The sequence below is a fragment of the Mastomys coucha genome, unplaced genomic scaffold (genome assembly GCF_008632895.1).
Source record: "Mastomys coucha isolate ucsf_1 unplaced genomic scaffold, UCSF_Mcou_1 pScaffold4, whole genome shotgun sequence".
Taxonomy (NCBI): Eukaryota; Metazoa; Chordata; class Mammalia; order Rodentia; family Muridae; genus Mastomys; species Mastomys coucha.
The window spans coordinates 38600927-38626409 of NW_022196910.1; the positions used below are offsets into that span (position 1 = coordinate 38600927).

The 25483-nt window shown below is 40.1% G+C and overlaps 1 protein-coding gene and 1 non-coding gene across 4 annotated transcripts; both read left to right on the top strand.

Moving 5' to 3' along the window:
* The first annotated feature begins 1767 nt into the window (after positions 1-1767).
* Positions 1768-25483, top strand: Nap1l1 (nucleosome assembly protein 1 like 1). Of its 3 annotated transcripts, none has more exons than XM_031349351.1 (15): positions 1768-1959; positions 9837-9873; positions 13966-14051; positions 15157-15259; positions 18836-18977; positions 19169-19249; positions 20046-20171; positions 21556-21627; positions 22286-22425; positions 22743-22888; positions 23031-23050; positions 23597-23719; positions 24197-24226; positions 24731-24781; positions 25418-25483. In XM_031349351.1, the coding sequence occupies exons 2-15, from the start codon at positions 9857-9859 to the stop codon at positions 25451-25453; spliced, it is 1173 nt and encodes a 390-aa protein (XP_031205211.1). In that variant the 5' UTR covers positions 1768-1959; positions 9837-9856; the 3' UTR covers positions 25454-25483. The 3 variants fall into 3 exon arrangements, with proteins under 3 accessions (XP_031205211.1, XP_031205212.1, XP_031205210.1); XM_031349350.1 differs by having other exon boundaries at positions 1828-1959; positions 20043-20171; XM_031349352.1 differs by lacking the exons at positions 13966-14051; positions 15157-15259 and having other exon boundaries at positions 20043-20171.
* On the top strand, positions 10026-10169 carry LOC116076605. Its single transcript, XR_004113013.1, has one exon. It is a non-coding gene; the product is annotated as a small nucleolar RNA SNORA48 (small nucleolar RNA).

Below are 25483 nucleotides of genomic sequence, written 5' to 3' on the forward strand. Positions count from 1 at the left end.
TGAAATATACAGTTAATATGTTTGGAGTTATTTAAAATTTATATTGAGAAAAATGTATTTTCACTGTTACTGTAGATGTGCATCTTTATAAGACTGTTAAATTGATTGTTGTTTGATATCAAACAACTTTTATGATACTTATTTTTATTGTTATAACATTTTATAAATTTTAAGGAATATGACAAAAAAGATATTGTAGGTATTGAAGGGGGGGTCTCTGGGAGGAGTTGGGGTACAAAAGGGAAACAAGAATGTGATTTAATTTTATTTACTTAAAATATATATATATATATATATATTTTTAAAGATTTATTTTATTTATTTTATGTGTATGAGTACACTGTAGCCGTACAGATGGCCGTGAGCCATCGTGTGTGTGGCTGCTGGAAATTGGACTCAGGACCTCTGCCACCCTGCTCGCTCAGGCGTAATTCACTGTAGTTGTCTTCAGACACACCAGAAGAGGGCGTCAGATCTCATTACGGGTGGTTGTGAGCCACCATGTGGTTGCTGGGATTCGAACTCAGGACCCTCAGAAGAGCAGTCAGTGCACTTACCCGCTGAGCCATCTCTCCAGCCCCTTAAAAAATATTTTTAAATGTTAACATTCAGATACATTTGCAATCATGTAACTTTTCTCATAATGCAATAAGTTAAAAAAAGAATAAAATTAAAAAAAACAAAAAGAAAAAAAACAAATGAGCTACATCCAAAGGCTTCAAAGAGTATTCTTTCACTAAAATAATAATAGCACATAGCCTTTTGTATGCACATATTATTTTTTACCAAGTTCCTCCGTGCCTGATTTCACAACAGATAACCAGATTCTCTATTCTGTCTGTTTGTATTTCCAATGTTGCCCACGATGTGTAGTGTCTGGTAGACTCCAGTGAAGGTTTGTGGGAGAATGGGAATGTAAAATATTGACAGCGCCTTAGCACTATAGACAGATTAACCTTCTACTGTAAAGACCACACTTGGAGCACAGCTGTTTTATTTGTAGATATCGCATTGTGCCACATACCCACACTCTGAAAGATTTAAAATTTGATACCTGCATGGGCTTCGCCGTGTGGCTCTGCCTAAAAATATAAAACCCCAAAGTACTCAACATAAAGAGTTCAGAACAGGTGATTCGTAGTCAGTTGAAAGATAGCTGCAAGATTTCATAAGCTTAAGGGTTGATTTACTTTTTCAGGAAGATGGAAAAATTGAGACGCTGATTATTTTCATTATAAAGCAGCAAGAATATGCAAAAATATGCTCTTTGCTTCCATCAAATGAACTAAAGCAGAAATGAAGGGTTGTGAATCAGGTAAACGTGATGTGGAACACCCTAAAAGGCATAGAGACACCCTGAGTTAGAAGCAAAACCAGCCATAGACGCCGCTTCGGTGGTCACAAGGAAAGAGCTGTAGTTCTTAGCCAGGGTGGGAAAATGGTTTCAGAGGAGAGGATCGGGGAAAGGAGTGCAGGGATGAGGCCTGGATGCGGATGGGAATCCCAGCCAGGATACTGCAACCCTGGCTCTAGGCTGCTGTCCCTAACCCAGGGGGGGGAAGGAGAACCAGAGCGGGACGTATGGGTCGTCGCTGTGGGATTGGGATTTCCACCCCAGGGAAGAGGCGAGAAGAGATGGCGAGCAGAAGACCGCCACTGGCGGGAAGCCTAAGGTGCCGGGGAAGAAGGACGGCTCAGTAACCAGGCAACGAGGCCCCGGCCCGCCTCCCGCTCCTGTTGCTAGGCAACGCCGAGGCCAGGGGGAGGGCGGCGGAGCAGCCCTACGTGCTGACGCTAATTGTATATGAGCGCGAGCGGCGGGCTCTCGGGTCTTTTTTAGCGCCATCTGCTCACGGCGCCGCCTCCCGCTCCTCCCGCCGCCGCCGCTGCCGCCGCCGCCCTGAGTCACTGCTTGCGCAGCTCCGGCCGCCCGGCTCCGCGTCCGAGCCTCCTGGAACGGTAACGGCTGGGGCAGGGAGGTCCGGGTGGCGGGGCCTGGGAGGTGCTGGGCTGAGGCCGCGGGTAAGCGCTGCTGAGGGGCCGTGGGGCCCTAGGGACCCCGGGGAGCGCCGGCGGCTGTGGGGCGCGCGGGACGGCGAGGCCGCGGGAGAGCGGAGGAGGAGGAGGAGGCCACGCCGCGGGGCGCCCTGGCTCGCCCGGCCGCCTCTGCCTCGATGGACCCCACCACGAGGGGAGCCCCGCGAGGCAGGCCGCGGGGATGGGGGATATGGAAGGAACGGTGGCCGCGCGAGTTCCGCCCGTCCGCCCGCAGGGAGGGGCTGCGCACGCAGGCCGCGGCCTCCGCGCGGTGGAGCCGGGGCACGTGGGGACCGCGCCACGGGCGGCCGGAGACCCCTGCCGGCGCCCACCCGGCCTCCGTCGGAGTTGGAGGAGGAGGGGTCGCCACGAGGACCTGTCCCGCGACGATCTCACGGGCTCCCCCCCTCCCTCCGGTCTTCCTGGAGGAAAATGTGCTAGGGGATGGGAGGATGGAGGGACCAGCAGCCTCTGCCGGCAGGCTTTTAAGGGGTTAACACGTGCAAAGCGTTTTAGCTCAGCTGATTTTTTTTTTTTTTTTTTAACAAAAGATTTGTTTTGTGTCTCACAGGTACAGTTAGAACTTCGATGGGTACCGTGGCCGGGGTCTATTTGTGTGGAGAGACTTGATTCTATTCTCCTTAAACCACCAGATGGTTCTGAGACGAAAAATAAGGGCTGGCTTGTTGGGTGTGTGTGTGGGGGGGGGGACGGTTCGAGTTTAATAGGCCAACAGCGGAGTTCTTCCCTTCAGGAAGCTCCCCCGGAATTCTCCCTAGGAATGAAGTGGAAGGACCATGAGGTGGAGCAAGGCATTAATATATACTGACCAGGCTCAGTGAGCCACATTCCTATAAAGATCTCAGGACTGGCATTAGAGGGGAGGGCAGGGCTTCTCAGACTAAAAGGATGCACCAGGAGCACAAGTCTGTCTTCCAGGACTTCCTACTTCAGACTCTCCTGTCACTAAATTTCAAAATTAAGACGTCCCAACACCTCTAGTTTCAGGAGAGCCAACATAAAGTTTGCTATTTTTGAAAATAGATGCCATCAAAACATTTTTCCAGCCGGGCAGTGGTGGTGCACGCCTTTAATCTTGGCGCTTGGGAGGCAGAGGCAGGTGAGTTCGAGGCCAGCCTGGTCTACAGAGTGAGTTCCAGGACAGCCAGGGCTATACAAAGAAACCCTGTCTCAAAAAACCAAAAAAAAAAAAAAAAAAAAAAAAAAAAAAAAAAAAAAAAAAAATCCAAACTTAATATCTAAAGAATACTTTGGATTAGGGGAGTACCTAAAAATTTAATTTATTTTGAAACTGCAAGTAGGTGGGGGTGGGGAGTGTTCGGTGGTCTTGGGGATTTATCTCTCAAACTTGTTTATGGTTGAAGTATACATCCCAGATTTAAACTGTACAGCTGCTTTAATATTAAATCTGGATTGGAGGGACTTAATTTAGCATTAATAGGGACTTAGACATCTGTCATAAAATCTTGACTTGATAGGTGTTTTTCCAAGTCAGTGTTTAGATTATTAAATAGAAACTAAAGACGCCTGACATATCAACAAGAAAAGTTTTGTCAGATTTTTCTGTTGCAAAAATAATTGTTCTTTTGCTTTTAATTGACAATACTGATTGTGTGGCACCTGACTTGTCCTTTCATGAGATTAAAAATAACACTCTTGGCAGATAATTTCCTTATTTGCTTGCTTGTACTGGCTTCAGGTGACCTAAGCCAGTACAAGAAATGGGCTAAAAAAGGATCTGACGATGTCAAAATACATTAGTTATTTTGTTCAGTTAAAGTTTTCAAAGGATTCAAGAACCTTATAGAAATAGAGTGATCATTCTTACATTGTAAAACTAAGCCTGTTCTGACCTGGATCAGACCATGAGCAAATAAGCCATTGATTTGTCTGGGTCTGAAGTGTTAAGCTGTGAGGATTGGGTAGAAAGTTGGAAAAGCTTGAGGTAATTATAATCTGCTTTACAGAACGCCTGTTAGAATTAGTTAAACTTGATTCAGTCTAGCTTCATACAAGTAGCAAGTTTTTTCTCTTTTTTTTTTTTTGTCTTTTGAGACAAGGTTTCTCTGGGTAGCCCTGGCTGCCCCAGAACTCACTTTGTAGACTAGGCTGGCCTTGAACTCAAAAATCCACCTGCCTCTGCCTCCCAAGCGCTGGTATTAAAGGCGTGCACCACTGTTCCCCCGCCCCCTTCCAGCCCAAGAAGCAAGTTTTTGTTTTGCCTCTTGGGAGTGGCTGCCTTAGCTGCCTTACACCTGCTTTAGATTGCTGCACTGGGTTACTGGGTTGACAGGATGGAGCTCCTTGGGTAGCAACTCATTGGTAAAAATGTACAGTTTGGACTTGTTTACTTCAAAAGTTTCACATTTTTACTTGTTTTTTACAGTGAAAATGGAACATATATTTTCTTACAATAAGTAAAATACTACAGGAGCTGCAGGTTAAGAGCACTCATTGACTGCTCTTCCAGAGGACCTGGGTTCAATTCCCAGCACCCACATTGTCTTTTACAACTGTAACTCTGGTCCTAGGGCATTGTCCAACACCCATATGGTATACAGACATAAATGTAAGCACGGCAAAGGTTCCAAGACAGTTGTCTTTAAGGAGGTAACGACAGGGGAACAGATTGTTAAGTCACAGTGCTTACTGAGGCTTTGTTCATGACAGGCTCTCTGATGTAGCTCTGCTGTCTTGGAACTGTTGTATAGACAAAGCTGCATTCAGAGATTCTCCTGTCTTTGAAGTGCTGAGATTAATGGCATGGTAGGTACTATTTAAATTCCACTCGGATCATTTAATGCTGTCAGATAACATTAAGATTTGTTTTCCTCTCAGAAGCTTTCTCACTGTGTGTAGCTTAGGTAGTACTGACATTTGAACTAGGAACCAGGTCTAGCATGGTAGAGGCTTATTTAGGGTTACTTAGGTAGTAGTACTGACATTTTAACTAGGAACCAGGTCCAGAATGGTAAAGGCTTATTTATTTAGGGTTACTTAGTTTTGCAGTGAAGACTCACAGGGTTGGTTTTAGTTACATTTTAAAGCTTCATTTTGTATGTATGAGTGTGTTGCCTACATGTCTACCATGTGCATGCTTGGTATCTGTAAAGCTTGGAGTTGTCAGAGCCTTTCGGATGGGAGATTCAGACAATTGTAAGCTACCAAGTGAGGTTCAGGTTGTGCAGGGAAAACAAGTGTTCTTGAACAATAAGCTATCTCTAGCCCCTTTATATTGAGTTTTAAAGGATGGTGTCTGACTTGATGTGCTGGACATCAGTGTGACAGTCAAAAGTACTGTCCTGGGTTTGCCCTGAAGAGAAGTATAGTGTAGTTAGGTGGTTTGTTTCAGTATGGAATTGTCTGCAAGTAATTAAATAGTGGCTGCTTAAAAGCCTTATTTTTGCATATATGAGCTATGTATGTCACATACTTGCATATGAATAAATTGTTACTAGTAAATGAGGGGTTTGGCCAAGTGTTAGTCCTCTGGGTGTGCATTTGCTGTTGGGTTGGGTAATACTCGGGATGGAGGTCTTTTAGATGGAAGGTAGTGTTCTCAAGTAGTTCATTTTGCCTGGGAGTTTCATACATGGCCAGTTGTGACTTGACTTGCTATCACTAGCATGGAAAAGTAAGTGTTTAAACTGTTGAATTGGAGCCCTATTTGGTGCTGAGCCCTGAATTAATGAAATTGTTCCACAAGAACAGCCACATCTGAAATTCTTGATGGAAAGAAGTCTGGGAGAAAGCTAGGTCCAAGTCATTGAGTTTACTGGTTTATTATAAAATGATTGCCTGCTTCATCATGCAGTCACTATTTTTCTAAGGAGGAAAAATTTGTCTGCTGATTGATATCTTGGGGAAATTTTCCAGAAAATGATGTGTCAGAAGGTAAGCTAGTGGGTACTGGCTACTCGAAGACCATAAACTGATCAGTGTTTTCATATAGTCAGGGGCTTGTGGTGTCCTTTCTACTTCTGTGGAAGATTTTACTTAATTTAGATTGATTTAAGGAAAATTAATTAGAAACTAGCATCCTTTTCCATTGAGATAGTCTGTACACTCTTGGGTTCCACACTGAACCTTTTCTGTCTCATACTGGTCTTGAACCTTTTTCCCCCTACGGTTTGGTTAGGGTTGTGTTTTATTTTACCTCTAATGATGGTGAGATTGAGATGATTATTTAGCTGGATAGTGTGACATACACCTGTAGTACAGCACTAGGGTATCTGAGGCAGGAGTATGAGTATATCCTGAGCAATATCGTGAGTGGTACCACATGTAAAAATAATTATTTTGATACACACCCAACTCTGTCCCAGGTATCTCTTAGATTTTTTTTTAAGATTTATTATTTTGTGTATGAGTACACTGTAGCTATACTGCTGGGATCTGAACTCAGGACCTTCGGAAGAGCAGTCTTACCCGCTGAGCCATCTCACCAGCCCTTCTTAGATTTTTTTAACCAAAAGCTATATGTAACAATATTTCTCATGCGATTGCTTGGAGGTATTTTTTTGCTTCCAATTATCTGCTTTACCTTCATGTAGTTTTCTTCATTTTTAAAGGCTGTTTTGGTTGCAGATGGTCTAGAACCATTGGTTAATAAATAATAATACATCCACATCAAATGCGTGTGCCATTGCCTGTGGCAATGCTTTGTGTCTTTACTGCTGTCTCTCAGTTGTTTATCTTCATTAGGAGAGGACATTTATTGGGTTCTTTAAACTGTGGATTGGTTTCTTTAATTACTTCTAGAAGTTTCTTGGTCTCTCTTTTGTACTTGTAGAATTTGTGTCCAGTCTCAGGTTTTGTTATTCTAAGCCTTTTCAGTACGTCCTCAGGCCTGCCTCGCTCGCAGCTTCCTGGGAACTGAGTCCATTCCTCAGCTGAAGCTAATTGGTTGTTAAGCCAACTTATTTAGCTTGATGTCATTTTTATTCTGGAAGTTGTATTTAGTTATTCCCTAAACTTGATCCTTGTAGTAGATGGTTGTTGTTGTAGAGGGTGTTTTCTTCCTTCCTCAACTCCCTTTACTCTCTTCCTCTCTGAGATCAAACTCACACCTTTTGAATGCTGTGGGAAAAGTCTGAATTAAATATTTAAGCTTTTGTAGTACAAGACTAGTTTCTTGTTTTTATGAATTTGAGGCTTAGGCAGAAACCATCTTTCACTTATGGATATGCAAGTGCCTGTGAGAAGGTTACAGAGTCCACTAAACTGTAGGGACCGCATAGGAGATGAGTATGGACTGTTAGTCCAGGAGCAGCGGTTGATTTTCCTGGGGTCTATGGCCAGGTGCTGTGAAGGCTTTATGGGCTGGGAAGTGAACCCAGGGCTTTACAAGGGAGCTGAGTTGCTTCCCCGAGTGTGCCCAGGATTTTGATAGCTCAGGGCTAGGAAAATTGAGTTTCCATTCTCAGCTGGTTGGCACACACACGTGTAATCTCTTTTTAAAAACATTTATGTGTATGAGTACACTGTCTGTACAGATGGCAGTGAGCCATTATGTGTGTGGCTGCTGGAATTGAACTCAGGACCTCTGCCCGGCTTGGGATAATTCACTGTAGCTGTCTTTAGACACACAAGAAGAGAGTGTCAGATCTCATTACCGGTAGTTGTGAGCCACCACGTGGTTGGTGGGATCCAAACTTAGGGCCTTTGGAAGAGCAGTCAGTGCTCTTACCCACCAGCCCACATGTAATCTCATTTAAAGAGGAACTATGAAAATATTCAAGGCCATTGGCACTGAACTGAGTTCTAGGCTAGTCCAAGTCAGTGCTGTGTGAGGCACTGTCTCATAGCACAGGGAGCTGTTGAAATGCCTCAGGTTCTGTGACCTCCATGCTTGTGCTGGGTCAACTCTTCTCCAAATAAGTGGGGGTGGGGGTTGTTTGTTTTTTTAATTTGATAATGGCAGTTGACCTTTGGGCAAAAGTAGCTTCCAAAGTCATTAGCTTTGGACTAAGGATTTCTTAACTCTTTTGCTAAGGCTTCTGTGCTGTCAAAATTTTAAAACAAATTTTATTCTGTACTGTTGATTTTCAAAAGTTGATCTGCTTAGTCTGGATGGAAGTTTTTCCCAATAGATGAAAGAATACTGTTTTTACATGTGTCTCTATATGCAAGATCTCTCCCTGGAAACTAAGGCTTACTGATTCCTTGAAGATGAAATAATGGCTAGTGGCCCCCCTAGCATCTGCCTGTCTCAGCTCCTCCCCTAGTTAGGATTGATTGCAGTCCTGTCTGCACAGGGTAGGTATTCCTTGCTTAGTCATGAGAGGCAGAGCTCAGATTCCTAGCTCAGCACCTGTGGATACCTGTAACTCTAGAGGTCCTCTTTTGGTTTTCTGCACACTCAAACACATACCTGTACTCGCACCATATGATGAGCTATGTATTGCTTAGTTCTTGCCAATACTGAGGGAGCAGAAATCATAAATGCTACTTCTAGGCTTCTGTTCTAAAGCATTCCCATGTTCTCACTGTTTTCTGCAGTCTCCATAGCTGTTTGGTGGCTGGGCTGTCTAAAACAGTGCAGGGGAAGCTGTGCTCCAAAGGCTTGATAGTACACCATAATGGAAGGCTGAAGTCGCCCTCCTGATCTGACCGCCTCTGTTGGTCACATGACTGAGAACTAACCACACACTTAAGCTGCTATGGTGTGGGTTGCAGTTGTAGTTCTCTTCATCCAAACCCTGGTTCAGTAGTAGTCTTGAGAAGCTTCCAGATGCTAAGAGGAACCTAAGAGGGTCCTGTGAGGATTAGTATTTTAGACAAAGTCTTCCATTTAGTTTTGGCTGGCTTCCATCTCTGAATGCATTAGCTGTTCCTAAGTATTGGGGCCAGTTTTCACCAAATAGCTGAAAGAACTAATAACAATACAATGCTGGAGCTCCAAGAGTCATAGAAAGGACAGTAGTTAAGCAAAGTTTTCCTTTTTGAAATAAATTTGAGTTAAATAAATTAATGGTTTGGCCTGGTAAGATGGCTTAGTAGGTTGTCCTCTACCATGCCTGATGACCTCAGATTTATCCCCAAGCCCTGTATGGAAAGTGAAAACCAGCCTCTGAACTCTCACACGGTGCACACATAGTAAATAAGCACCATTTTAAAATACAGAAGGTTAAAAATCAAAGTGGCTGTCTGGGTCTGGTTCTCTGGGTTAAGACCAACAGGGTCCATGTAGTTTCAAACTGGACAGGGTTACAATGAAGAAAGCCTGTCTTTTAAAAAAATATTCTAAGGGGCTAAGTAAAAATTGGCCTTCACTATCATTAAAAGTATTTGAATAAAGATCACTGACCTATAAATAAATCTATTAAATGCTTCTTTTGTCTGTGTGGACTTATAAAACCTAGCCGTTTTTTGTTTTGTTTTGTTTTGTTTTTGTTTTTTGGTATAATCAACTATGTTTTGTGATTTTTTTTGTTTGTTTGTTTGTTTTTTTGTTTTTTCGAGACAGGGTTTCTCTGTATAGCCCTGGCTGTCCTGGAACTCACTCTGTAGAGCAGGCTGGCCTCAAACTCAGAAATCCACCTGCCTCTGCCTCCCAAGTACTAGGATTAAAGGCGTGTGCCACCACTGCCCAGCGATTACTTAGATTTTTGATTGAATTTGTCTATAGCAAATTTTATCATTATAATCTTTTGCATTAGCATGTTCATAAAGGCATGCGCCACCACCGCCCGGTGATTTATAGGGTTTTACTTCAAATGATTTTCTTACCTTTAAGCAACTCATGCTTGTTTTAACACTGTTCTTTTTTCTTGTAGATATTTGGAGTTCTTACAAGATGGCAGACATTGACAAGTAAGTGGGGACCTTGGTTTCTTTTCAGATACTTTGTTATGTATTTTAATAGGCAGACTGTAGATTATGGAAATGGATGGTGCCTACTATACTATTGGAAGTTGAGTAGAATATCTACTCTAAAATACATTATATAATCCTTCAAAAAGAATACCCCCTGGCAATGGGCAAAGAGACACCTTGTTAATGGTGATGTTCTTATATCAGCCAGGGGCAGAGTGGATGGCAGTCCTCTGTTCATCCTAGCTTGATGCCTGCCTTGGTGGCCAAAGCTGTTTCATGCCTAGGGCACAGTACCCCCACCCCCCAAACAGCCAGGTATGGGGCACATGCCTTTAATCCCAGTACTTGAAAGGTAGAGACAGGTAGATGTGTGGGAGTTTGGAAGCTAGCCTGGTCTACATAGTGAGTTCCAGGATATGCAGAACTACATAGTGAGACCCTTCCAAGAATAGCAAAAGGGAAAATACAGTAAACCATATGTCAGTATTTAACCATTTGTTAGTATTTATTCTTAGAAAAGTGCTGAGCATGGTAATACAGCGTCAATGATTGGGAGAATTTTTCACATGTATGTAATTCTCAAAACTTTCTCTTACTAACACTGATGTGTGTGTAAACATGTAGAATTGAAATAGCAACAGTATACATACAAGGGTGGGAAGATGACCCTTGTCAGTTATCTCTGTTTCACTTCACTTTGCTTTGTAGACTAGAACCTAGGGTTTCACACGGCGCTAGGTAAGGTCTCTGCCACTGAGCTGTCTCCTGCCCAGGGTTGGATTTTGAAGAACTGAACAGGAAGCACTAACTTAAAGCAGCGTTGGCTTTTAGTTGCTTAAACCTGAGGTTCTACAAGGGTTGTTCTGATGGCTTGGAACACTGGTGTAAGCTGTAAGCAGGTTTTCACGTAGTGTGTTTCAAGTGTGGATGGGTGTCTTACAGGAATACAGTCAGGGAGAGTGTGATAGGCTGCACATTTGCAGATAGGCAGATTTGTCACTTTTAATTTGACAGACTTACCACTAAAATATAACACATTAAGGTTATCAGTGGCTTTTTAGATACCAAGGGCATGGAGTTGGTAGAAGGACAGGAACTACCATAAAGTCAACAAATATAAAGTATGTATGACAGTTTTGGCCCCGTGCTTTTCTACATTCTTGTTCTCTTTGGAATAGGACAAGAAAGTCGATTACTTTGACATAGCATGACTGAAAGCTGTTATTGCTTATGCTTGATAGTTAAGGTATAGAATGCTAGTGAAGAACATTTTTATTGAGAGTTTTGAAGGCACTGTTAGCACTTTGCCTCCAGTGTGATACTGAAGTTCAAAGCCACAGTTCTCTGATTCTATTTCTTTTGGTAAGTTTCAATAATTTGGCTTTAGTTTTTAAAATGTCTGGTTGTTTTGTGTAACATCACTTGATAATAAGTAGCCTTGTAGTAGTGGGCCCTTTGATTTGGCCGAATTCAGTGGCTTTCAGTTGTACTTTGTCCCTTGGCTGTGTCTTCTTCTGCAGCTCTTGTTAGGTGCTGTGTGCTCCTTTGTTATCTCCTAGCCAGATTCTCATCTGTGTCTCTTTGCTCTTCTGTCTGGACAAATACCTAGAAACTTTTCTATTTGTGTTCTCAAATCTTGCTTTAGTTCTCTCTTGCTCATTGCTTCTCTTTCCGGTTTCATGGATTGTCCTGTCTTTGAGTGTTTCTTTCCTATTTAGTCCTCATTCTGATATTTTCTTTTCTCCTTTTGTTTTAGACTTAGTTTGTTAATAGGTGTTCCTAGGATCATCTGCTTGTTAGACTGCTAGTGAGGGGCCTGCAGGAGAGCATTGAGAGACATTAGTGGTTGATGAAAAAATAAGGCTTGGTAGAGGGGGTTGTTACTGTGGGACTCATGAGTGCTTGCTGTAAGAATATATTATATATACTAGTCATAGTATGCACTCAAAATGTCTGCTTCCTTGGGCCAAGTTGTGAGTTCTATGTCCAGAGTAGAAACTGTCGTTATTCTGAGAGAACTCAGAGGTTAAACCACTTAGTATTTCACCTAGTCTTCCTCCGGTTACCCACCTTCGTTCTTTGGCCTGTCAATACTGTTAACTTTGATACTGTCTGTCATGCTTATCCTTCACATTTCCTACTCAGATTTCAGTTCTTTCAATAAAGTTGATTGTTACTTATGTTTTCTGGCTTCAAAATTTTGCTGTTCTCCTTTCCTTGATATTTAGTCTTAATTCTTTATGTATGAGTGCTCTATCTGCATGTACACCCACCTGCATGCCAGAAGAGGGCATCAATCCCATTATAAATGGTTGTGAGCTCTGGTTGCAATGAATTGAACTCAGGACCTCTGGAAGGGCTGAGCCATCTCTTTAGTTCCCTGATTTATTAAATTAGATACTACTATGTCATCTTAGCTTAGTAGTCATCATTTTGTAAGCAATTAGAAAAACTGCAAATTATAACAGCTTCATTGCTCTCTCCTGCTATTTAATTTTATATGGCAGTTAGACCTGGGAAGGCGAGAGAAGTGACTCTTGAAAGAACCGGGAAACAGGCTTAGGACTGAGTGTTTTAGGCATTTTGTGCCTTAAAATTATTCAAGTAGTTCAGCTGTTTTGTTACTATGTCTTAGTTCTAATACTAAATTTGTAGTATTTAAAGAAACAAGTAGGCTAGATTTGACCATATGATAACAACTGGTGAAATTTTTTAAAGACCTAAGATAGAGATGTTCAGTAAATATTTGAAGATACTAAAGGAGCAACTGGTGCAAGCAACCTGGCTCCGTGTGCATGCGTAGATGATGATTAGAAGTCAAAGAACCTGAGTTTCTAGGACCATAGATTTCTATTAGCTCAGTCTTTAATCCAGATGTTAAATGAGGCCCATGTCTGTCTGTGTAGTCCCAGTAAGTACTCTGGAGATTGAGGCTGGACAATAGTTGACCTTGTAGGGTGCCAAGTTATACATGGCAAAACCTTGTCAAACAAACAAACCAAAGGAAAATTGTCCTTAATCTCACCCCTTTTAGGGATAGATGGAATCTCAATGTAGACAAAGTAGGTTTTGCTGATTCTCCAAGATGATGAGAAAGATGTTACCTTTTGCCTAATGGAACCATCCTGGTTAAACTTTAAGCAAGACGTTGTGTCAAAGATCTTAACATTTCTTCTCCATCTTTACTATGAAGTTAAAAAAAAAAAAAGTCCAAAGATATTCAGTCCTGTAAGTGGTCATAACCATAAAAGGGTGTCTTTTTTTTTTTTTTTTTGGTTTGTTTTGTGTTTTGACACATGGTTTTCTGTGTAGCCCTGCCTGTCCTGCTCTGTAGACTAGGCTGACCTTAAACTCATAGGTCCGCTGGCCTCTGCCTCCTGATGACCAGCCAGGATCCTCTGTTTTAAAACTTAACACCTTCATTTTTAGATTCAGTTACTTAACATTTTCTGGGACATCTCATGGTCTAGTGTGGTTGTTGAAGCTGTAGTATCATTTTACAAGGATTCTTAGAGTTTTAAATTATTTGTGTTGTATACGATCTCACTGCCACGCCCAGGGCTGCGTGGTATCAAGTCCTATCAAAAAAAAAAGAAACAGAACAAAAGAACTCAATAACTCTTTGCCGAACATCCGGCCAGAAGTAAACCCAGCACTCAGGAAGGTCGAGGCAGGAGAGTCGGAAAGTTGAAGCCCATGTTCAGCTACATAGGGCGGACTGCATGAAACAAATGTACACAGCCAGCAGCAAGTAAATAGCATTGTCAACGTCTAGTCCTAGAAAGAAAAGAGGTTAGGTACTGCTGCCCTATTGAATGAAGGCTTTGCCTTACAGTGAGCCAGAGTGTAGCTTTTGGATATGGGTGAAAAGGTCACAAACTTAGCAAATACAGCTTGAAGTTTACACTGTTGTTGGCTAGATGGTTTTAAGTAGAGGTGTTAAACACTTCAGTTAATACAGAGTTAGAAGACAGAATCACTGAATTTCTGTACTGAAAAAAGTCTTTATTAGACAGTCAATACAAGTTTCTCTAATCTTGTTTTGTAATTCATACATTTAAACTATGGTGTGATGCTATGACATTGTAGCAAAGAACAGTCTGAACTTGATCAAGATTTGGAAGATGTTGAAGAAGTAGAAGAAGAAGAAACGGGTGAAGAGACAAAAATCAAAGGTATTCTTTTAAATTACTTGAGGAGCCAGCAATTGCTGGCATTTGTGTTCTAGAGGAGATTAGTGAGAGCTGTTCTCCCTTTCCTGGACTTGATCCACTGTCCTCCATCTCCTGATCCGTTCCTTGAGTTCAGTAACTGGATAGGACAGAGGAAGCAGGAAGCAAGGCAGATGGGAGTGTAGTCAGAGCAGCAGTGACTCAGTAACTGAGCTGAGTCTAAAGTGAGAATATTAGAAGCGTTGGAAGTAGGCTTCACTTGACAGTGCTCCTAAGCTGTGTTTACTGCTTAATTGTATAGAAGCAGAGTGTGTGTGTGTGTCCTTAAAAGTGCACCCACTTAGACACCAAAAGGGCACTTGATAGTAATTAGTACAAGGAGCAGTGCCGATGGAGTAGATGTGGTCCACGGGTACCAAGTACAAGCCAGATGGATTTTAACTGTGAAAACAGAGTTCCTAATTGATGTTGCCAAATGCCTGTTGTTATAACTGTGTATCATTTAGTTATTAAACTATTATTAAAAACTAATTGGTCTCCAAGAATATAACTGAAAAATTCTATAAATTTAGCTTATTTAAATTAATCATAAAAAGTCACCTTATTTGGCCTTAGTTACAACCTTTGACTATTTTTGCTACTAAGTTAATATGCAGAAAAGGGAGAAATTTAAATTTTTATTTTATAATCTCAAAATTATACACATGCACATAAAATAAAGGCACATTTTATTAAGCATTAAACAACACCCATATAACCCCTTTATCTCTGGCCTAAAATTGTTGGTGTTTTTTGGTGTTTACTGCCTTCAGATTACTGTCAAGAGTCTCAGACACCTGGATGCAGCGCTGGGCTTCCCCAAGGTGAAAGGTGTATGAAATTCAAGATATTAGAAACAGGAAAGGTTGTGTCCATTGAGCCTGTAGAAAGGCCTAGAGAGAACCTGCACATTAGAGATCTTAGAAACCCCGAGTTCTCTACATTTCTCCTTCAGACCAGCATTTATGGGCATTTTAGGAAGACTTCATGATTGCATTGTCAGTGGAAAAGAAACAAAGCAGAAGCAATTTCATGAATCCCTCTTTCAATGCCCCTTTCTTTTTAAAAGCACGTCAGCTAACTGTTCAGATGATGCAAAATCCTCAGATTCTTGCAGCTCTTCAGGAAAGACTTGATGGTCTGGTAGACACACCAACAGGATACATTGAAAGGTACAAGATCTTTTGTTTTTTTCTGTCTTCCTTATTTATTTTTTTTAAGTTTATTTGTGTGATCCTGGAAAGCTGATGTCTGTTAGTAGCTAGTATAAGATTTGGGGGAGTTACGATGAAATCGTCTGATTAGATTGGGTCTTAACTTGTATGGTTCAGGTCTGTAGGAAGTGTATTGATCTTAGCCATTTCTATGATTTGTTTAGAAGTTTGTTGAAATGTACAGAATGAGAAATACAGACTTCTGTTTTTAAAGACATTACTTGTGATTTAAGGCTTAAATTCCTCAGCTTTCTAATATTAAGGTGTACTATCTTTCCATGCTTACTGGAAGTGTTTCCTGGTTCTATGTCTACTGTTCTTTTACCTCCTTTCCCTTTAATAAGACTATATTGACACAGATTGTACTGGATGGATGTACATCATTCTGTGTAAGGAACCGTAATGGTTTCTTCGTGCTGTTGCTTTGGTAGAGTTGTTATTTAGAGGCCAACCGTCTTTATCTGTACTACTCCAGTAGCAAGATTGCTAGAAATGCTGGATGTTTAGTGTGAAGGTGGCTTGATTTCCATGTCTGCCAGAAGTTGGCATCCAGCTTTTGTAGATTATTTTCTTCTTGTATTCCAGTCTAGAAGGTATGATCTTGTTTTACTTGTATTTTCTGACAGCTGCTTTTCAGAAAATGTGTGAGCCTCATGGTCCATTTGTACCCTTGGTCCATTTTCTTACTGATTTTACTTTGATTTTCTTAGACTATTTTATGGGAATCTTTGTATCCTCATATTTTATCGTAACACTGTAAAAATATTTTATCTATGGAGTCTTTCAGTAAACAGAAGTCTTTTAAGTTTTATATTAGCAAAATGGCTGGCCTGTTTTTCATTTTATGTTTGTGGATTCAAATTGCTTAGGAAGTCTTAGCTTCTTTTGTTCTCGAATTAACAAAAGTTTAGGTCTTTCATTCCTTCGAAGTCCAGCTTTGAACTTGGTACAGGTGACATGCATTCCTTCATGTTCTTAGTACCTTCTTACAAAACTCCATTAGCTTAGTCATTCCTTTTCTCTATTACACATTTAGATGCTGCATCTTCGTAGTATGTGCTAATATCTAAGAGGGTGAGTTGCTTCTGCTCTCAACTCAGTTTTCACGGCCATCAAGATAGGATTCTTTTGTTGTTGTCGTTGTCAGTTTGACCTTTCAGTAGCTCTGGCAGACATGATGCTTCTGTTCATACTGTTCTACCGTCCACCTTTGTTTGACAGGGTTCTCAAGATGTTTGATTCCTAAGGTTTGATATTGGTTACATTCAGTTTCACGGATTGGCAGAGTAGTGCATCTTACTTTGTCTGTCTCTATACTTGTACGTACAGCACATGTGGTTTCTTCATAGAATATTGATTTCATTCATTCTGTATATTTTTTTGCATATAATATTCCTGTTGTGAAGTGTTCTTTTTTTATTGTATTCCTGCTATACAGGGAATTGCTGTGTTTTTCTTTCAAAAACTTATTAATGTATCCAGTACAGTAGCATTTCTTTTTCTTTTTTTAAAGATTTATTTATTTCATGTATATGAGTACACTGTAGCTGTCTTCAGACACACCAGAAGAGGGTATCAGATCTCATCATGGATGGTTGTGAGCCACCATATGGTTGCTGGGATTTGAACTTAGGACCTTCGGAAGAGCAATTGGTTCTCTAACCACTGAGCCACCTCGCCAGCCCTACAGAAGTATTTCTAAAATCATTGGATAATCTATAGTCCTGGCTGGCCTGGCCCTTGCTTTGTAGACCAAGCTGACTTCTAAGTCTCAGAAATGTTGCCTGCCTTTGCCTCCCAAGTACTAAGAATAAAGGAGTGTACTATCATCATGCTTAGCTAACATTTTATTTTAAAATCCAATTTGGTTTGTCCAAGTTTTCTTTTGTGTTAATTTTGGTTTGCTATATTCTTAACATGTGTGTAGGTTAGGTTTGAAATGGGCAGTTGTCTTGATCTTACTAATGTTTCTTAGCATCTTCATTCCCCGCCCCTCAAAAAGGGTATCTCTGTAGCCCTTGCCATCCTGTAACAACTCTAGACCAGGCTGGCCTCGAACTTAGATCTGCCTGCCTCTCCTCCCTAGTGCTGGGGTTAAAGATGGGCTCAACTACCAGGCTCCGAACTTTACCTTGGACTTCTTTTGCATCTCCTGCTGCTTTTTCCCATATTTCCGGCTGATTGTGTACTTACTTAGCTTGGTTTATAAGTTTAGTCTGTCCTTTGTGCCTTTGAAATCTTATTTTTATGTATGTGCATATCTGTTCTTACCCAGGGAAGCTAGGAAAGAGCAGTAGGTTCTAGAAGTTAGAGGTGGTAGTGAGCAACCCACCGAGGGTGGTGGGAACTGCAAGAGCAGCAAACACACTTAGTCACTGAGCCATCACTTCAGCCCCTTCTTGGTTTTGTAACTTGTGTAAATACTGACTAGGGGTGGGTAGGTTAGGAGGTAAGCTATTTGGTACTATTTGATGCCCATACAAAAGTGGAAGGAGGGAACCTTCTCACATCTCAGTGTGGTCATTTGACCTATGCACAGCTCCCCCATCTGGGCAATAATAATAAAAACTAAGTGCAGCGGAGACTGCATCCTGATAGTAATTAACTCGAGTGTGATCATGCTGTATAAGCTAACTGTATTTCTGTGTAATAACTGTTGGCTTGGTATAGAAGTTTCTAGAAAGGATATGCTAAAAACATGGGTTCCAGTTCTCACTGTAGAGTGGTTTATGGTGTATATGTGTACTTGTGTCTTTATATTTTTTTGTAGATTCTTTGACTGTATTTTATTCTAACATTAAGATGTGTATTCAGACTTTCACAGTTTGAATATGTGTTTTTATTTGGTATTATAAGTTAAAGCATTGGGTTACCTTATTTTAAGATTTTCTTTTTAAATATTTTTTTTTTGTATAAGAGTGTTGTACCTCTATAAACATAGTGTGTACATAGAGGGCTTTGGATTCCCTGGGTTTGGAGTTACAGGTGGTTTGCAGGTTCCGTGTGGGTGCTGGAAATTGAACTGGGGGCTTGTGCAAATTGAGCCAACTTACCAGTCCAGGTTACTTTCTTAATTAAGTTCATTGGTTTGTTTTGAGACATGAACCCAGTTTGATCCAGTCTCAGGCTCACTATGTAGCTTCTTGGCATTCCCTCCTGACTACAGATTCTGGGGAAATCCAACTTAAGCTTTCGGACTTGTGCAAGAAATAGAAAAAACTGATCTGAGAGTAAACTGATAATAGTTGAATTCCTTAATTTAACTACCTCAGTAGTTAGGTAAGGAAAATTACTTTAAAAATTTGGAAAGAAAATTCAACCTGGATTAAGGGTAGTATTCCTTATGTTTGTTTGTTTTTCTGTTGATCGATTTATTCTACCTGCTTTTATAGTGAAAGAATCTGTATGTCTGTTTTGAATTTTAGTTACTTTAAAATCCTTGCTTCAACTCAGAAACTTACCCACTTGAATGTTTTAGTTTTAATGTATGGAAAGTGTGACTTGTGTTTTCTATGATTTTACGTAACTTTTCAGCTTACCTAAGGTAGTCAAAAGACGAGTGAATGCTCTCAAGAATCTTCAAGTTAAATGTGCACAGATAGAAGCCAAATTCTATGAGGAGGTTCATGATCTCGAGAGAAAGTATGCTGTTCTCTATCAGCCTTTATTTGATAAGGTAATGATTTATACTACTTTCTAAGCTAAGTCAGGAAACAAACTTGCAGGATATCTCAATGGAATGGATATTAGAGGGACATGTGAAAGAATCAATGGCAGTTATCAAAAGTTGTATTTACTAATTGTCAGAAACCAGTAGTTTCAAGTTTTAGGTGCTAATATTTTTACATAACCTCTCTTTTATTTTAGCGATTTGAGATCATTAATGCAATCTATGAACCTACAGAAGAAGAATGTGAATGGAAACCAGATGAGGAAGATGAAGTTTCGGTTAGTACCTTGTAGTATCCTATATTTTAGATGATAGGACAGACCATAAGTAGTTTCTAGAAGTAGCGTTTATAATAAGCAGCTCTGTATGTGCTGGGGATCAGCAGCATTCTTAGTAAGATGAGCTTAGTAAGATCAGCCTGGCAGCGCGCCTACTTTTGTATTACAAGTATCTCATGTAGTTTCCTTTGACCTTTTGATGACTGGTGAAAGAGTATACAGTTTTGTTTTTTTTTTTTTTTTAAAATTTATTTATTATTATACATGGGTACACTGTAGCTGTCTTCAGACACACCAGAAGAGGGCATCACATCTCATTATGGATGGTTGTGAGCCACCATGTGGTTGCTGGGATTTGAACTCATGACCTTCAGAAGAGCAGTTGGTGCTCTTACCCACTGAGCCATCTCACCAGCCCGAGTATACAGTTTTCAAGTAAAGCTTTCCCATGCCCTGCCTGCAGTGAAAGATGGCAGCTGTGAGGGAAAGTTGGCACTGTGTTATGTGCCCATGCTTCTTACATTAGCATCACTACCGTTGTAGGGTATCATCAGTGTGCTGTTTAGATTAAGGACCTCGAAGGCTGAACAGTGGACAAGTTTCTATTTGCTGTGGTCAAAAATCTTGTTACTGATTCTCTTTTTAAAATGTTCCTAAAGTTGTTGATGTAGTGGTTATAAGAACATTTGAAGTTTTCCAACAGAATTTTCATGATTAAACCAGAATGCTGTTGATTGGAGGTTTCTCAGAAGACCTATCCTAGTCATTCCCTTGTTTGCTGTCTTTTTCCAAGGAGGAGCTGAAAGAAAAGGCCAAGATTGAAGATGAGAAAAAGGATGAGGAAAAAGAAGACCCTAAAGGAATCCCTGAATTTTGGTTGACAGTTTTTAAGAATGTTGATTTGCTCAGTGATATGGTTCAGGTAATTTAATTCACAAAACCACCTATTAACCTAAAAGAAGTTTTTGACACTTAAGTATCTGTGGTTTCCTCATGGCTTATGGTTTTATATAAAGAAAGTTCAGTTTTGGCTAATTGTTAATGATCGTTTGATCACTTTGTTTTGTTTTGTTTTTTTTGTTTTTGTTTTTGTTTTTTTTCGAGACAGGGTTTCTCTGTGTAGCCTTGGCTGTCCTGGAACTCACTCTGTAGACCAGGCTGGCCTCGAACTCAGAAATCTGCCTGCCTCTGCCTCCTAAGTGCTGGGATTAAAGGCGTGCACCACCACTGCCTGGCTCTTTGATCATTCTTAGTGCTTTCTCATTGTTTGCAATGTCCTTCTTGTTTTTCCTGTACTTAGTATCAAGGTAGGGTTGGTGGGAAAATATTAGTGTTTTTGTATTGCACTAAAAAAAAAATCTTTTCAGTTTGAAACTTGTTAATCCAGGGCGAATTTGCATCTTAAAATATAAATCTATTTAACTCACTCAAAAAAACAAACACAAATGTTCACTTCTTTGGGAAACTTGCCTCTCTTGTTCTTGAGTCATTGCCATCTGTAGTACTGGTGGCCTAGTTTGACTATTGAGGTTAGCAGTGGCGAAGGACTGATCCTCAGTGATGAGTGTGAGTGCAGTTCTGCTTTGCCAAAGCAGAGAAGGAACAAACAGCCTGAAACCACAGCAGATAATCAGGAAATACTTCAAAATAAACATAGCTTTCTTTAGATTTTTGTATTTTTCAGACTTGTCAGACAAGTCTGGGGGCTACCAGATTCTGTGAGATGCTCAATAACACTACACACATGACCTTGACTAGGAGCAGCGAATGCCCATCCTTTCAAAGCCCCAGCCCCAAGTCATGTCAATCACAAAGGAAAAGATGATCATAGAGAGTCCTGGTCAGGAACCTGGATCAAGTCAGCAGCCATGAGGCACACCCACAGTCATATTCCTTTTGTTGCTTCATGCCAAAGACATACAACTCACTCTAATTAGAGAAATACAAGAAAGAAGGACCATTCACAGGGTAACTGGTCAATGCCCTTCAGCAATGGCAAGGTTGTGAAAGACTGAAATACTGAGGAGCTGCCAAAAGCCAGGAGACTAAGGAGACAGGGTGCTGAAGAACCACAGTATGAGGTAGCTTCAGTGTAAAACTTGTGGTGAAGAAGTTTTAGGGTTCATAGCTACTGCATAAAACTGCTGTAGACACTCCCTATAGTTGCTAGTTTTTGTGTGGTAACAGAACATTAACCCTAAAATGTCACAGACACTGCCTATTTATAGTCAATAGTTTTTGTGTGCTTACAGAACATTGACTCTAAAATGCCCAATTGAATGCTAATTGTTTTTTTTAATTTGAAGGAACATGATGAACCTATTCTGAAGCACTTGAAAGATATTAAAGTGAAGTTTTCGGATGCTGGCCAGCCTATGGTAAAGGAAGTTTTAAATATTTAGTTTTGTAGTGTGTTGTTACAGATAGTTTTAAACATGACATTCAAGAGTTTAGTGGAGTATGGGGTTAAAGCGGACACTAGGTACTCTTAAAAGTATGTATGTTTGGTTTGGAGCTTGTGATTCTGCATTTCATCCGATTCCTGTGGAATTTAAGCTTTTTAAAAGTAAAGATAGTGATCTTAGATTAACAGGAAATTTCTAACAGTTTCTGCTGGGAATGACTTCAGGCAATTGGTGCTAGAGGGCCTGCCTGAGAGAGAGATCAGCCAATAACCCCTTCTGTGGCAACTATGGGCAATGCAAGTCTTTTCAAGGTTAAGTTGAGGGTGTAGCTTCATATCTAAGAACTGTCTTTTTTAGGACATGGAAAGAAAGGGACACTTGGTCATTTATTTAGATTTAACTGACCTAAATAATAATTAAGGTTGAAACCATCTTGTTTATCTTGTGCCCTTATTTGTTTGCTTGTAACAGAACTAAGGGTTCCCTCCATCCCTGTCACCATTGTATTTCAGAGTAAGGGAAAGAACATTGGACTTTGGCATATGCTTATCAAAACCACAGGTCAAACTGTTTACTGATACACTGACATTGATGGTTTAAGAACTTAACACACTTTTGTTTTCTTTTGAAGAGTTTTATCTTAGAATTTCACTTTGAACCCAATGAATATTTCACAAATGAAGTGTTAACAAAGACTTACAGGATGAGGTCAGAACCAGATGATTCTGATCCATTTTCTTTTGACGGACCAGAAATTATGGGTTGTACAGGGTGAGTTGATTGTACTAACGTGTTTTTGTTTAATTGTAGGTAGAGCTTTAGTGTTCCATTCCCTTGTTTATCCTGTTGGGTTTGTACGTAGCCAGATGGTTTGGTCTCCCGTTTTCCTCTGGGTCTGACTATTATGTACATTTATGGAAAGGGATTCACTATTTATTCACTTTCTTTATATCATGCTAATACTATTATACAGCAATAGATTTTAAAGTTTTGTTTAGAAAATGTCCTGTAAAATTTTAATTTGCCATGTAAACACTTGTAAAAATCTAGCTATAATATGTACTAAAATACATATTTTGTTTCTTAAGGTGCCAGATAGATTGGAAAAAAGGAAAGAATGTTACTTTGAAAACCATTAAGAAGAAGCAGAAACATAAGGGACGTGGGACAGTTCGTACTGTGACTAAAACAGTATCCAATGATTCTTTCTTTAATTTTTTTGCTCCTCCTGAAGGTAAGTAGTGAGCAATAATATCTCAGTGTAGGTCCAGTATTGATGGGGGTTGGACTGTGAGCTGTAGGTTGGGTATTGATGGGGGTTGGACTGTGAGCTGTGCTTAGTTTTTTTCTGATTTGGATTTCTTTTAATTTTGCAGTTCCTGAGAATGGAGATCTGGTAAGTTGAGTTACTAAAACACAGACTCACTATGTCATTGTTTTGGTCTTGAACTCAGATCCCCCTGCCTCTCCTTCCGTAGGCTGTGGGATTAAAGGCATGTCCTACCATGCCTGCTAAAGATTCAGTATTGCTTTATGTGTGTTAGTGTTTGCCAGCATGTGTATCTGTTCCAGTTGTGTAACTGATGCCCAAACAAGTCAGAAGAGGACATAGAATCCTCTTGAATGGAGTTAGTTCTCTGGTTTTGTGGATGCTGGGAACTGAATCCTGGCTCTTCTGCAAGAGCAGGCAATGCTGTTAAATCACTGAGCATTATTAACCCACTGAGCCAGGGAAGCAAGGTTTTGCTCTTTAATCACAAAGTCCTATATGATAAACTCTCCTAACTTCTGTTTACTACAGTTTGTATATGCTGGCCTGCTAACTTACTTTTAAGTATTAATACCATGCAAATCCAACACATGTAGATAACTTACTTGATTTAGTGGCAGGTAGGCAGGGTTGGGACCTTGTCACACGCCAACTGACAATTCTCTCTAATAGGATGATGATGCTGAGGCCATCCTGGCTGCAGACTTTGAAATTGGTCACTTTTTACGTGAGCGTATAATCCCAAGATCAGTGTTATATTTCACTGGAGAAGCTATTGAGGATGATGACGATGATGTGAGTACATTTAAGTCCAGCTGTGAGGTTATTTGTTGGGGTGCCATAGTCAGAATTGGCAAGAGGTTAGATTGAGGTTTCATAAAGTAGGACATAAGGGGTCCTAGCTAATTCTTGGGATAGCTTTTCTCAATTTTGAAGAAGTCTTTTTGGGATATTTGGATTCATTTATGATAGGTTTCTGTTTTTCTGTTAGAAAAATTATTCTGAATTGCTGAAACCTTTACATTTATTTTGATGTCATTGTCATAAAATGCCTAGAATTTTTGAATGTTCATGGCAACATTTATGTAGGTAATATAGATTCTGCACAGAAATCGTAGGGAATGAATGCTTCCTTCTGAAGCTAGCACACCATTGACAGCTTTTATGCTCGCTTTGCTTTCTAATACATTTTAGTGTTCCAGATTATGGGGGTTGCTGATCTGTGCTTACTGCCTTGTTCCTCACTCACACTTTTACTTGTCTTTTTTTCAGTATGATGAAGAAGGTGAAGAAGCTGATGAGGTAATGTTTACCAAATGAGCAAATAATTCACTGTAGAACACATTGAGGAGCAAAATTGAATGATTAATGTATTCCTTTGCTTACAATCATTCTGTGATTTGGGATAAATTTTGGAAACTGATTTTAGAATTCTACAGCCAAACAATGTATGTATAAGGTTTCAATAAATAAATTGCAAAACTCAGCAACATTTTTTTTTTTTATTTCAAATAATTTTGTTCTGCTGCAGGGTTATCAGCTCTTTGAAGAAGTCAAAAGCTGCAGTAAACTTTTTCAACGTTGGCTGCAGTAAATCTTTTCAATAAAAGCTGTCTGGATGTCTCAAGTTGTGTTGGGAAATTTTTCATATTAGAAGCTTTCAAATTAAATTGTATTATCAACAAACTCTGTAATCATGAAAATCTGTTGACCCATAGAGTAAATTGTATAAAATTTCCATACATTATGAGCCATTTTTATCTAGTATGTACCTACTTCATGGATGCATTTTGAACTTTAATATAGGAAGGGGAAGAAGAAGGAGATGAGGAAAACGATCCAGACTATGACCCAAAGGTGAGCAAAGCTCTGCTGGCCTTTTCCCTTTCCCTTAACGCTAAGGTAGGAGTAGATGAGAGCTTCTCTTTTCTTGCTGCTATTTGGGATTTGGCCTTTTTAAAGAATTAAACCTGTTGCTTAGATTGTTTTCCACGCAAAGGAAAGTTATAATTAGTCAGCTAAAGGAAATCTGGATGCGGGAATGCTTTGAACTTTGGATTATCCAGCTACTATTAAAATTGATTTCTAAAGGTCCCAGTTTATAATTCTTGGAATTTTAGGGTTAGCAAAACATTTTTTCCTTCAAAGTATGTAATACTTTCCAGGATTCTTTTGAAACCTAGAATTTCCTTTATTTTATCATCTACCATGTGCTGTAAAACACTGGGAAGACACTTTGAGCAAGTAGAAGGGAAGTTTAAAAAGATACTTTGATAGATATGAATTAGTGTAACAACTGGTTATTTTGAGGCTATAGGTTATCTCAGAAAATGCTTCATTAATGTATACTTCAGTGACTTTGATCATTAATTTGTCACAACCTCATATTTTTTGTCTTTACTGTAAGTTTTATAAGATGAGATTATAATTATTGTTTGAAAAATGCATCAGAATCGGTAGAAGATAGATTGACGTGTTGTTTTCCTTTAACAGAAGGATCAAAACCCAGCCGAGTGCAAGCAGCAGTGAGCAGTGACTGGCCTTGAGGACGGCCTCCCT

What these genes read in the sequence shown, in the direction of transcription:
- Nap1l1 (XM_031349350.1), top strand. An exon ending in TGAAGAGACAAAAATCAAAG is followed by an intron (nt 14,052 to 15,156) that starts GTATTCTTTTAA and finishes TCTTTTTAAAAG; the next exon opens with CACGTCAGCTAACTGTTCAG. An exon ending in TTTTTTTGCTCCTCCTGAAG is followed by an intron (nt 22,889 to 23,030) that starts GTAAGTAGTGAG and finishes TTAATTTTGCAG; the next exon opens with TTCCTGAGAATGGAGATCTG.